The sequence below is a fragment of the Electrona antarctica genome, assembly GCF_951216825.1.
Source record: "Electrona antarctica genome assembly, chromosome: 2".
Taxonomy (NCBI): domain Eukaryota; kingdom Metazoa; phylum Chordata; class Actinopteri; order Myctophiformes; family Myctophidae; genus Electrona; species Electrona antarctica.
In genome coordinates this window covers 47,348,944-47,363,668 of record NC_136807.1, presented here as the reverse complement: position 1 = coordinate 47,363,668, position 14,725 = coordinate 47,348,944, and the positions used below count along the sequence as shown (strand labels likewise).

The following is a 14,725-nucleotide window of genomic DNA, read 5'->3' as shown; positions in this document are numbered from 1 at the left end:
AAAATATTGTTTAAAAAAAATCTGCCTAATGATGATGTCACTGGTAGACGGTTTCTAAACTGCCCACAGCCCTCCTATGAGACACAGACTGAGTAGAAAAAATCGTGCCATTTTATCATGATTATTAGTGAGGACCTATTATATGAAGATAGGTTGAAAAGTGGTGAAGTGGTCCTTTAACACGGCAGCCGAATTGCCAATTATTTGGGGGCCCCGGACGGTGTTCCACAGATTTACTTCAACACTGACTTCCTGTATACTTGGAACTGCAAGCAGTACACATGGTGACAGAACACATATATTTATAATTATTTAGTTTGCTTACACAGCTTAAGTATATAGACTGTATAAGTTATTATGTACAGACACCGGGATGTGGGTCAAGCCTTGCAATACAGTTTTCCATTCACATGTGTTTCTTTTTTGTGCATATGGACTTCATGGGAAATGTTATGCATTTCCTTTCACAAAATAACTCCTGCTCCCGGTTTAAACGCGCCACATGTGATTTTTATCAAAACCATTTTCCTTGTTTTTATTAGGTCGTATGGGAAAGTGTGTGTGTGCACTTTGGTAGGATAACCCCCGCCACAACAATGCATTTCGAGGCGGAGGAGATCTTCATGTCACTGAGTTGAGAGCAACGAGGGAACAAACCCTAAGGCCAGTGTTCCATTACAGGACACAATGCTCTCTGTGTGTCACGCTTGAACAACCCGGGCAGGCCAGTAGGAAGCTTTCGCTGCCGTTTTCACAGACTAGCGTTCGCCTTGAATCTATAGTCAGTCACATGCTATGGTTGGTGATGTGAAACTATTAGGGCTGGGGCGATATGAACGCGATCAAATTTCACAATATTTTTGGACCAAATACGGTACCTTGATATCAATGTGATATGTAGTGGCAATAACACCGTATTCTAATGATAATGCAGATTTTCTTAACTTTTCAAAAAAGTGTCGGAGATAACTAAAATAGCCGATCTACACGTTGCTTGTAGCCTACTGTACATTGGCTTGTTTGCTATTTTCAACAATTTTGGTAAGTAAGGCTTAAGTGACTCAAACCAGGGAAAGGCAACACTTTTTCCATATCATAATTATACATAACCCAGATGTTATCTAGTCTCATATCACAATATCCATATAATATCAACATATTGCACTGTATATATAATCCAAGCTCCTCTCTGAATCTTTACATACAATGTTACATGAACAATCATGGCATTACACAGGAGAATCCTCAGTGTTCATATAACTCTGACCCTCACACATGTCCTTTTGGTGACATTTGCACACTCTTCTGATTTACAAATCACATTCAACACTGAGGAGGATTTGACTCTGAGTCGCTTGCGGTCGGTTGAGTCACGACTGCCAGCAGCAGACACAGCTACTTAGCTAGGGTTGTGTTGTGGTTCATCGTCCGGGCTGAGCGTGCTTCTTTCCAAAACCATTTTCCAAACCATTTATCTTTCCAAACCAAAGTGTAGAAAGCTCTTTTGAGAACATGGACACGAGAAGTGGATGCTCTGTGATTTTGTGGGACGTTGACTAAACAACTTAGCACCACCGCTGCTGACAATACAGCCACATTCCCCTTTCACTTGTTTTTAGATTATCAAAAAAGCCTTATCATAATGGACACAGGACCAGACATCCGATTATTACATAGACTAAAGATAACCGTGTATGGGAAAGGAGTGTTGTGCTTATCACCTACTGTATGCAGATAAATTAGCCTTAAAGAGGGAGTGCCGTGGGGAATATGCAATTTGTTTAGAACTCTTGCAAAAAATGTGAAGTTGGGGATGGAGTTACTGCACTGTACATGGACTTCTGATTGTATAATGAGGATAAGCACTTTTGTACTTTACCACCATGAATCAGTAATGAGCAACATTTAGTTAACAATTATTAGTAAAGAAAGGCCTTGTTGGTACTGTAGATTAGAAATATTCACCCCCATATATAGTTATCTATGTCGTATTGGAGAAATCCACACTTGAAGCATACATACAGTACATGATTTTCCACTCAACGAGGACCTCTTGGATGTACACTGTTCAGAAGCCTATTTTAATGGGGGCACGTTGGCACAGTCGGTAGTGCTGTCGCCTCACAGCTAGAAGGTACTGGGTTCGATTCCCGCTCGGGACGCTGTGGGCACTGGCGTGTCCTCTCCTCATCATCAGTGCCCATACCCGAGGCGGGGTTGGCGAAAGAGCCTTTCTGTGTGGAGTTTGAATGTTCTCCCCGTGTCCCCTAGGGTAGGTACCCTCACAAAAAACATGCAGTAATCCTTGTCTCTAAACTGCCTCCTGATGGAGGGGAAAGGAACTGGTTGGAATAACGTACACGCTACGTCCAACCAGGGAAACTCCCCCCTGTCAGGTATAAAGGAGCAACTTGGACACTCATGCACTCAAGTCCGTTGCTCTCCCCACGTTGACGGAGGGTGTGTAGAGCACAGGATAACATTAGACAATTGCACACAGGGGTGAAAAATGGGTTACAAACTCATGGGATAAAAATGAGCTAAAAAAAAAATAAGCCTATTTCATCTAAACCGCGCTCATCCTTGGCTTTAGACAGATAATGTAGAATCTATGCAAGACCAACCGGATGTTGATACATTTGTACTATAATGGCGAAATGTCTGGGGGGAAAAGATTTTCTGAACGAATGGGGACATCATCATGGCAGAAACAATGGTGAGAGAGGCTAAAAGGTTAAAAACCTTAAACATGAAATTATCACAAAATGCAGATGCAATACACTTGAGCATACACACCCACACACACATACAGTATACAGTACGTTCACACCCTACTTTAAGGCCTTAAAGAGATGTCTGGTTTCCTTTGAGAGAGTTTGAGAGATGTCTAACAGTAGAGCAGTGGGAACATCCATGAATGTATATCCAATGCAGAAAAAAGTTGAGTACAATTTTGAGCTACTTTTACTTTACTGGGGTATTTCCAATTTTCAGTACTTTTACTTCTACTCCACTATATTTCAGCGGCAAATATTGTACTTTCACTCCACTACAATTATTTGAAAACTTTAGTGACTTTTACTTTGTATAGATTTTGATTATTATTATTACAAAACATATATTAACCACTTATGCCCTATATCAATTTTGACAATAGCCAACAATAATTTGAAAATAGCCTATCTACAAGCTCACTTTCACATGTGAAAACTTGGAATGGGACATTCTGCATAATGAGTACTTTTTACTTTCGGTACTTCCAAGTAGGCTACTACATTTTGAATTTTGAGGCCAAAACTTTTGTGCTTTTACGCAAGTGCATTTTGATTTCCGGACATTCACTCTACATTGCAGTATTGATAGCAGTGTTGTTTTTGGCAGCAAATTTCTATTTTAGTTTTAGTCATAGTCTCTTGAATAGTTTTCACTTAGTTTTAGTCACATTTTAGTCACCTGGAATGTTTTAGTTTTAGTCTAGTTTTAGTCGACTAAATATCACAAGATTTTAGTCGACTAAATCTACAGTTGATTTAGTCGACTAAAATGTATTTTGGCGGGCTTTGATGCCGTCGTAATGACTGTTTTTTCACTTGCTGAAAATAGCAGATCTACAAGCTCACAACTTGTAGATCTGCTACAAGTTGTGAGCTTGTAGATCGGCTATTTTCAGCATGCAACCAAGTGTAAAATTACTTATACTGGATCTCTTGTCCACTAGTCCCTTCCTAACATTTTAGTCTAGTTTTTATTTGTCGACGAAATTGTCTTAGTTTTAGTCGACGAAAACAACACTGATTGATAGCTCTACTACTAAAACATGTGAGTACTGTTTCCATCACCACTGCGGCAGCAGCAGCAGCCGGGGATGTTTGCTATAGGCCCGTGTATGTACAGTATGTATGTACAGTACACGGCGGTCCGTCCTTGTGGTTGTGGACAATAGCAGGATTCTGCGTGGTGACGTTGGGGGTGTGGGAGGAAAGGGGACAGAGGAGTCAATGAGTGAAGAGGCTTCTGGGATGCGTCAGCACCACGAAGGCCATGATGATGAGCCTGTAGGAAGACTCAACACAATGCACATGGATGAACGGCCATTCATCTGCCACAGACGCACGCACATGCATGCACGCACGCACATGCATGCACGCACGCACATGCATGCACGCACGCACATGTGCGCATGTTTGTATTTAATGCATTTGAAAGTTGCTGAAAATTCTGCAAACTTTTAGCCGATCTAAAAGCTTTAGATCTAAAAGCTTTAGATCGGCTATTATCCAGTGTCGTGTTACTAACTATATAATAAATCAGGCATAACTCCAATATTAACCCATGAACCTCTAGGGCTCCATTTTCGTCTGATCTTTCTAAATACACTGTTTTTTGGATTTAGCAGTGGGGAAGGGGTGTTCCCCCACTAAAGTTGGTATTTTGGTTATCTGTCTAAATCCCTAAAACACCTCCGTTACCCGTTATATTATGCATAGGTGTGGTTTGGGCGTTACAATAATTAAACCAATCACCAGTCCACGTGCCATTGCCTTTAAGAGATCCCTTATCCGGTGCCCGTTAGTGCTATATTGCTTCATAGCCTTACGGTCTATAGCCCATGGAAGAGTGTTGCGTTGCTGCCTTGAAGTCTCACTTGTGCTGCACCCCGCCCCCCACCCGCCCCCTCGTGCCGTTCTTTTTTTTCTCCACCCGCACAGAGCCAAGAACACTCGTCTTTTCATTGAGTCACAACTCGCTCAAATCTTGCTAATTTTTTAAAATTCAAAGTACTATGTAAACTACAAAGTTAATTCGGTATATAGATCGTCCGTGTAGGTCGTCTCTACAAAACGGTATCAAGCGAAAAGGAAAGGTCGGTCAATTGGATTAAACTGAACGAACAAATGTGTGGAATCGCGCACCGCCGCACAATGCCCATGGCACAAACCAAATAATGTCTTTGACTATACAATTATAAACACAATGGACACAAGTAAGTGGCATGCATGCACTCAATTTTACTGATTCTAGGAAAATTACAAAGAGATGCGTATAGGAGAATAAGGAGAGGACTCCAAGGACATCTCATGCAGGCGTGCGCCGCTCTACCAAACTCATTTGGCACGGCTTACGGGTATAAGTTACGGGTGGTTTTAAACTCCACTGTCGCTTTCCCAAATGTGTGTGACCAAAATAGCAATTTAGGGGAAAGCGTGCCAACACGCCCATGACCACACCTCTAGGCGCAAATACCGGTGTCGGCAAAAAAGATAGCGGGTGACGCTTGACCAAAATACCATTAAGGGACAGAGCAAGTTGCGGTCCACGTCTCGGGTAATGGCGGCGACGAAATTGGAGCCCATAGTCTCTAAATGTCTAATCCTGAATCCTAATCCTAACCCCAACCTTTAAACATAAAACAACTAAAAGGCACACGTGCGCGCGCACACACACACAAACGCACACGCACACACACACACACACACGCACACATGCACACACACACATGTGTGCCCATATGGTCACCAAAATGCAGGTCAAAACCAGCTGTTTCTTCTTCTTGCTGACATATAGCTGGTCCAGTGATGGCTGGTCCCTCCCAGACATTTTGTCTAGTTTTTTGTTTAATTGACATAATAGTCATTATAGCTTAGTTTTTATTTAGTTTTCTTCAGTGAAAAAAGGTAGTCACGCTTGTGACTATAAGATACTTTGGATCTATTGGAACAACACATATGTTTAGTTTAGTTTTTTCTTGAAAAGTAAAGGTTTTGGACATACTGTACAAGGTCTCGTCCCGACTATGACGACATAGAAAAGTTGTGTAACGGAATGCTTTGTGTAAGATATAACAACAATCCATGTGAGACATCCAATCATCTGCAATGTCAGAGGTTAAAGCCAAGGTTCATAGAATTAAAGTTATATGAACCATGGCTTTAACCTCTGACGTCCGTCCATACTGCAAGGACAGTACACCTTGCACCCTCACATCACAATGGCACGGCCAAGCTTTGTAAATAATGTACATGAACTTTTGGAGAAAAGAGAAAAGCGTGCTAAAAAAACTGGAGACAGAGAAAGAACTGCTCACTCTTGGCCAGATGAAGCCCAGTCTGGTCAAAACATGTTGCTGTTGTTTAACTTGTCTTTCATTCCCTGCCAGATGTATTTCACAACCCCTACTTTTATTTTGAAGACCAAAAACTCACGGGCCGTAAACCGGCTGTGTGATCTTATTTTGATTCACCCGAAACATACATTTTGTATAACCGCAACCAGCGGTTAATTTCCTGCATGCTTTTCAAGGATGGTCAAACGGTGACTCAGTTAGCGAAGAGCGCCATCTAGCGTAAAACCACTGAAAACTAAATCTGGTCTTTCTCGTGTTTGGCACTCTGAACCTTGGAAGGAAAAGACCTTGGTTATTTGAGTGACCCCGTGACCTTTCTATCTAGCACTTTTTGACTCTTAGTCCTGTGAGTGTTGTTGTATTGTCATGTACAACATTTGTTTTGATGGGTTTTACATGATAATTCTGGGTGGGAGTGTCGTGTGCAAGTGGTACGCACGCACGCACGCACGCACGCACGCACGCACGCACGCACGCACGCACGCACGCACGCATACACACACACATACACACACGTGCGCACAAACACTGCAAGTCTCTATTGGAAGCTATATCTCTGCACTCCATCTGTCAACATGTAAGAACACAGTGTAATCTATAAGATCGCCTTCACAGCCTGCAGTGGGCCGCAAAATGGCCGACCGCAGGACGCTCAGAGAACCAGCGAGGCACAACATCAACACTGTCATGAGTGAGATGAATGAGGAATGCACGTGTGCGTGTTTGTGTGTGTGTGTGTGTGTGTGTGTGTGTGTGTGTGTGTGTGTGTGTGTGTGTGTGTGTGTGTGTGTGTGTGTGTGTGTGTGTGTGTGTGTGTGTGCAACAAGAAGGTACAATACACGCTTATTTCTTGAGAGTTCAAATTTTTGTGTGCATGCGTCTGTGTGTGCGTGTGTGCGCACTGTGTGTGCGTGTGTGCGCACTATGTGTGTGTGTGTGCGTGTGTGTGTGTGTGTATGTGCGTGTGTGTGTGTGTGTGCACGTGCGTGTGTGTGTGGGTGTGCAGATAAGCAGTAGAGATGTGAGCAGGCCTGGAGCTGTGTCTTTGTGGTGAGGAGGAACCTGTCCAACCGCTTCTCGCAGTCAGATAGCATCGATACAGATTATCCGGCTGTTAAAGAGCCATGCTGAAGATTAGGCTGGTGTTTAGTGTTTGGATGTACAGAGACAGAACAGATTTACTCTGCGGCCCGCACTGTGTCATCTGGAGGCTACTCTTACAAGACCAGAGCAGTGGTGGTGAAAGTACTCACACATGTTTTACTTAAGTAAAAGTATTAATACTGCAATGCAGAAATACTCCCAAGTAAAAGTCCGGTATTAAAAATGTACTTGAGTAAAAGTACAAGAGTGTTGGCATCAAAATGTACTTAAAGTACCAAAGTGAGTAACTCGGTTTGCGAAATGTCCCGTTTCACAAGTCTTAACCAATTTTAGGCGGGAACCCCTTTTGGTGTTAGCATTATGTTATGCTTTAAGCTATTGAAAAATAGCAGATCTACAAGTTCATAGCGCGCCACCGAGTGGCGCGCTACGAGCTTGTAGGTCTGCTATTTTTGAAAAATCGAAGAACGACTGACATAGAAACATAGCCTTTTCAGAAAACTGTCCCATTGTAGATGTAGAAGACATTTTTAGAATCTGATCTCAGGTCAAAATGGGTTAACTCTTCAGGGTACAAACGGAATAGGCCTGTATACCTGTCTCAGAGATGAAAGGACCAATTGTCATCCTATCTTCATTATACCCAGAGTGTAGAGTAGCAACACGCTTTGATCTCGCCGCAAAGCGGGTGCCTATGGGCTATAGTTCCAAACATTGCTCCTATGGCTGGAACTATCCCATTGAGAGGGAGTCAACGCTAGTGTCGCCACTCTCTTACTATATTACTCTGATTATACCTTAAAGATGGAGTGCCGTGATTCTTTTCCACCCTAAAACATGATCATCAGTTCTTATTGTTATATAAGGAGGTATCATTTTTTCAAAAAAGTGTACAGTATTTGTTAAAATGTTGTTTTTATGTGGGCACACCCACCAGTTCATTAAGTATGCCTGGTTTGCCTGGTGGGTGGTGATCCAACTGAAGCCGTACCCACAGCTGTAGTTGTATGATAAAGGGGGAGGGGTTAGGGGAGGGGCTGATAGTGTGGTGTCACTATATTACCGTTTATTTCATTGGCCCGTTTGACTATCAAGGGTTCAGCCTCCAGGAAGAAACCCTAAATACAAAGTTAATACACCATTGTACATAAAAACTAATGAAGTACTGTCACCTCATAGACACATGAAAAACTGGAAAAATACAACATTTGTGGCACTCCACCTTTAACGTATAATTGGTGTCTCAGAGGTGGACTGTGGACAGTTCAGAAACCTGCCTACCAGTAGATGTATCATCAGTAAGCACGTCGGGTCATTTCAAGAGTGTTATGTTTTGAGGGGCACTGGCCCCTCCAATGCCTTGCTTTTGAAATGACGTCATATAGACTTTAAATGTTTGTTTAGAGCACTTTTAACAAAAGTCTAATGGCAGGCAAGTCTATGGACTTTTAATGTCTGTTTAGGGCAGCAGTTAGACAAACATTGACGACGTGAGCCGTCATGTGGCCAGTATAAATACATCTGGCTACTGATTTCATCTTATATTAACACACTGTATCCATGTCTCACAACGTAGTGGTAGTCAATATGCAATGAATGTGGCAGCCACCATGATTTTTGAATGGCGCTAGCCCCTCCTATGTCCAGCTTTTGGTGTACCGGTATGTAGCACAGTTCTTGTCCCAACACAAACATCAAATGCCATTGACTGTGAATGGACAGTTTTGAGTGTTTGTGTAAACACAAACATTGCATAACACAGACATTGATGACGAAGCTGAGGACGCAAATTCTGATTGGACGGGATGAGATGATGTATGATGATGTATACGAGGATAAGAGCGCCCCTCACTTCATTCATGCAAGAACAATAACTTCTGTTTCAGCATGCTGGTGTTCCAGGAAAACAAGGGAGCATCGCATCGTTTCTGAACGTTCCCACAACCCACCAATGAGACACAGAGTGAGTACTGAGTAGATGCATCTTTTCTTTATTAATAAGTTAGGAGCAATTATATGAAGTTAATGTTGAAAATGGGTGAAGTGCTCCTTTAACGCCCAGGATTGTACCATGGAGTCTAAATACCGTGCTGTAAATCAGCACCGTGTCAAATTCTCTCACAACAAATCTCCATTCCTATACGGGCATTGACTGGGTTTTATGGACCTGTAAAGAGACGACAGCACATTAGTGCTTTATCATTATAATCCCACATTGTACCTCATGCGCACGCACGCACGCACGCACGCACGCACGCACGCACGCACGCACGCACGCACGCACGCACGCGAGCACACACACACACACACACACACACACACACACACACACACACACACACACGTGCACACCCTCGCAAAGGGGCTTGAATTGTGTATGAATACAAATTCTTACACTGTAGTATACATCACCGCACTCACATGCCCATATGCACGCACGCACGCACGCACGCACGCACGCACGCACGCACGCACGCACGCACGCACGCACGCACGCACGCACACACACACACACACACACACACACACACACACACACACACACACACACACACACACACACACACACTCTCTCACACACACGCACACAATAACAGTAGCTTTGGAGGAATGTGCTGTGGTGGCAGATGAAGCCACTTAATGTGAAATCTCATGAAAACATGACAAACTTTTGGCCCTCGGGGAAGGAATGCTTTCTACTGCAGCAGCGAATTAATCAGCGCGCTGACGCAACCACAAAGCTTATTATCGCATTGATGTGAGCATGCTCATGTTCGTAAGGCATCGGGAAAAAAAACACTTTAAACTCTGCATTATGCCATCGTTTAACCTCCTCAAAAATGAAAATACTAATTGTGTTTAAAGCTGCAATTCGCACTTTTCATGTCCTACGAGGGATCCGAACCCAAATCGATTTTGCGCGTCACTCATTACAGGCTGGAATGTGTCGCTTGAAAATCGTCCCATGACGCATTAAGCGTGACGTGTATCGCAGAATGAGTTGAGTTGTGTTCTCCCTCGCTGTATCTTTCAGAATATAACAGGCCAGGCTGGCACGTGCACACATAGACATCACAGACCCCCTGCCCTTTTACCCGTCTGTAAAAAAACTGTCCTCTCCAGACCATGAATCTAACATTTACTACGGTGAGAGAAATGCAAATGCCCCCCTTTTCCATCCCATACCCGAAGGCAGCATTCAGGAGAATTGCCTTTTTTTCCGAACTCTCCTGCACTTGTCTTGAACGCAACATTTTACATTGAATTAATTTGTCCTCTGTGTAGAAATCCATGTCGTACACCACATCTCCAGTAGCTAAAGAGAGCTTTGTTGCGCCCCGAGTAGATAGATTAGTAGATTTTGCCAAAGATGGCCTTTGGGAATTTCAGCCTGTGCCTCTTTAACATTCTCTTAACATCCCTGTGACAGGCTGTGTACTTTTAAATGTAACTCTCTGGGGTTTTATTACCTCCACCGGTGTATATTATAGACAGCACATTGAGTAATATGTCCAAGGTTCATGGCTCTTTATTTGGTCTTGTGCGCACAGGTACATAACAGTAAACCTTACTTTTGTTCACCAGGGATTTGTCCGCGTTTGTGCCGGCGGGCGGGCCAGCCGTTGTCGCCCTTGTTCACGTACGTGTGTGGAGTATGTTTCAGGCTTTAGACTAATCCCCGGGGTTTAGAAACCTGATCATGCTGCATGCAACAATGTTGTTGTTTATTGTAAATAAGCTGCATTTAGGAACAAGGTCATATTGTATGCATATTACACTCTGACAGGCGCAGCAGTGTCTCAGGAGGCAGGCCTGGGAATCGGAAGGTTCCCGGTTCCCAGTGGGTTAGTGTCAAAGTGTCCTTGAGCAAGACATTTGAACCTCTTTTGATGTGCAGGTTGGTGCCTTGCATGGTTTCATGGTTTTATGAATCTCTCAAGAAAGATTCTGCCTTTTGTTGTCTTGTATTGTGTATTGTTTTGTATTGTATTGTATCTGTATCTGTATGCTGCAGGGCGGGTCCTTGGGGTCCAAGACAAATTTCTCCCTTGGGAGACAAAATAAAGAAACCTTGAACCTTGAACCTTGCCAACAACAGAATCTTTCAGCGATACTGCCTTAAACATGTGACGTTGTTGTTAGTCGGAGTAAACATAGAAGCACAGATTGCCGTTCTATTTACCACTCTCATGCTCGCACATATCCTGACTTCTACTACTGGTGTCGTACACCGAAAATAGTCGACAGTGAGCTTGTAGATCGGCTATTTTTGCAGCGTGACACCCGCACACAACTGAGTGTTAGTACTAAGTATAACTTAAGCTGTGGACACACACACACACACACACACACACACACACACACACACACACGACTCAGTCCCATGTGTCGGAATCCTTGAAACATGAGGATATGGGTGCACTCTTGACCTCTGGTCCAGCCCTCGCAGCCCAAAGCACTCACCCCTCCTCAGCCTTTCTCACCCGTAGCCAGCCCAGAGTGGGCCGCAGGTTCAAAGTTCACCGTCTGGGGTTTCCCCTTTCAGACTGCAGATAACAAGGACCCAGGCACATTTGACAGCATCACACCCACACAACCACACACACATGAACAAATACGCACACTGACATTGCACTCGCGCGCACACACACACACACACACGAACGAGCATACACGCACGCACCCACACACACACACACACACACACACACACACACACACACACACACACACACACACACACACACACACACACCTCACAATCAAACACAGACACACTCCATCAGAAATTGTCAAACACAAGCCGTTTCTTTTTTTTGTTTGTTTGTCTGAGCAGATCAGAGTGTGGGGGTTCAGAATTCTTGAGCCTTCTCGAGTTGTCACCTGCGTTACATCTCTTGTGAAGGGCCTCTGTTTACTGCCTGTTAAAGTTTCTCATTAACACACACAGCATCGCAAAACCAACGCAAAGGAATTCCATTTTCCCAGGAAGAGGAGGAGAGGATGACACTGACACACAATCCTTCCTTTCTCTCTCTCTCTCTCTCTCTCTCTCTCTCTCTCTCTGTCGGTGCGGAGGGGTGGGATGTCTGTCTGCCCAGCGCCAGGGGCTCTGACAGTGATATCGTTCAGGTCAGAGAGGGAGCTGGGAGAAAGACACACACAAACACACACACACACACACACACACACACACACACACACACACACACACACACACACACACACACACACACACACACACACACACACACGCAGGGCCACAGATAGTGAGATGGCAAGACATATAGAGGGCAGGGGGAAACAAAGATGCGTAAACAAGAGAGAGAAAGAGTGAGAGGTACAGAGTGAGAGAGAAAGAGGTTCAGAGAGAGAGAGAGAGAGAGAGAGAGAGAGAGAGAGAGAGAGAGAGAGAGAGAGAGAGAGAGAGAGAGAGAGAGAGAGAGAGAGAGAGATGGAGAGAGATGGAGGGAGATGACAGTGAGAGTGACTGTTTTGATACTGGAGCCTGTAGGCCCCTATTGAATGCAGGGTGTGGCTGGTCTCTCTACCCAGGGTGGGTGAGGGGATAATATGGTTGCCTACTCTGGTGGATATACAGCACACAGCCACATCCTCAGCATTCATTTAATTTAACCACTTCGTTGTTGTACGTCAAATAGTGAAAATACACGTATCTACAAGTTCAGAATGTCGAATGTTCACCTATTATGACCATCGTGCCCAAGACAGGGATGCCATTCAAGGTTCAAGGTTGTACGTTATTGTTACCTTGTGTACAGTACACAGTACACACTGTATAAGAGTACAACTTATTTTGGTTTGGCTTCCTTCAGACAATGCAGCAGCATACAACAGTAGAATAATGATAAAAAAAAGACTTCAAACATGAAAGAAAGGATAAGAAGGAAAAGAGAGCAAGGAGAGAATACAATAAATTCAAGAGCATCATCAAATGTACATATAATCTTGATATATTTTACATAGCCGAAACGTTTGTCTTTTTCCCCCAGTAGCTGCTACCTAACTTTGTACAAACAGTGTATTCTATGTACAACAGGAGTTTAAGCACTTAAACCCTATACTTATTGCAGATGACCGGGGTTCCCCAGGGGTCCATACTTGGTCCCCTCCTTTTTCCCTCTACACAAATAACTAGCCAATCTACAAGCTTGTAGATCAGCTACAGTATTTTTGGGCGACAGTTTCTTGGCATATTATGACATGCACACAATAAGGATGATAGGGTTCATGTGGTTAATTGAGCGCTCAGGATTGTAAAGTGTAAAGCTCTATGTGTTGCTTCATTGTTTCTCAATGACAAATCGCCCAAGTCACCTTTAATACAAGGTACCAGCTGTCGACTGCAGCGGACCATCAAACCTCCATTCTTGTAAAACACCATAAATGTAGCTGGATTCCACACGGCATTCTCTGTGATTGCTTTGCGAGCGCCAGCACAAATTCCACACGGCAAATGTAGTCTCTCAAAAATAATTTGTTTAGTTAAGCACTCCGCAGGGCTCTATACCTGGTCTGCTCCTTTTTTCTTCTCTGAAAATAGGACTTGACGTGTCGTGAGATATGTGTATCAATCAATCAATCAATCAATCAATCAATCAATCAATCAATCAATACTTTATTTCATCTATATCACAGAAAAAAGAAATACATCACAGTATAAAACCCATAGAGTACAGTAGAAAAGAAAGAAATAAAGTAAATACAGGTTTTCAATGTCTAACATGCAGAGTTTTGCAGACAAGTCCGCCAATGCCTCCACAGTTTGGAAGAGAATCTATACAAACTCTATGGGTTAGTCAAAGCAGTAATGATATCAGTAGTATAATTTATATAATTTATTCATATATAAATTAAATTAAATTGGGGATAATATTCCCCCCTGACGGACAGAGTTGGATACGTGGAAGGCAGTAGATATTACATTTCCCCACTTCACCCTCAGTGTCTGATGTGCATACCAATAAACCTGTATTCTAACCAGGTAACTGGGGACCCCACTTTTGGACAATTTTATGAATGAGTCACAGTGGGCTGTATTATGCGTGTCTTAAGTACCAGGTCTTATTACTTAACTTAAGACCTGGAGGCGTGATCAATGCCATTTGGCTATTCTGAGTGGCCAAACAGCATTGACCACGCCTCCAGGTCTTAAGTTAAGTCATAAGACCTGGTACTTAAGACACGCATAATACTGCCCACAGGCTCTGGAGGCATCAATAAAACACACAAACACAGTGGAATTGTGCCTGTTATAGTTACCCAGTATTTATTTTAGTGCAAATATACCGAGGTCTGTGCCAAGTTTTTGCTTGAAGCCAAATTGGTTGTCAGCAGAAAAAAATAAACCTCTCAATTCTACTCAAAACAACCATCTCCATCACCTTGGACATGACTCTGACACATGACACTGTATCAAACCATCACCTAGTTTCTTTTGCTGAATTTTCACCTGTTATGAAAGGGATGCTATAG

The 14,725-nt window shown here is 43.3% G+C and overlaps 1 protein-coding gene across 1 annotated transcript in view; it reads left to right on the top strand.

Moving 5' to 3' along the window:
- Window positions 1–9,153: 9,153 nt before the first annotated feature.
- LOC306941686 (nerve growth factor-like) overlaps window positions 9,154–14,725 on the top strand; it is a 64,960-nt gene continuing 59,388 nt past the window's right edge. Inside the window, exon 1 of the mRNA XM_079527286.1 lies at window positions 9,154–9,191. Within this exon, the coding sequence (XP_079383412.1) occupies window positions 9,180–9,191 (12 nt within the window). The 5' untranslated portion in view covers window positions 9,154–9,179. The remainder of the gene's footprint in view (window positions 9,192–14,725) is intronic.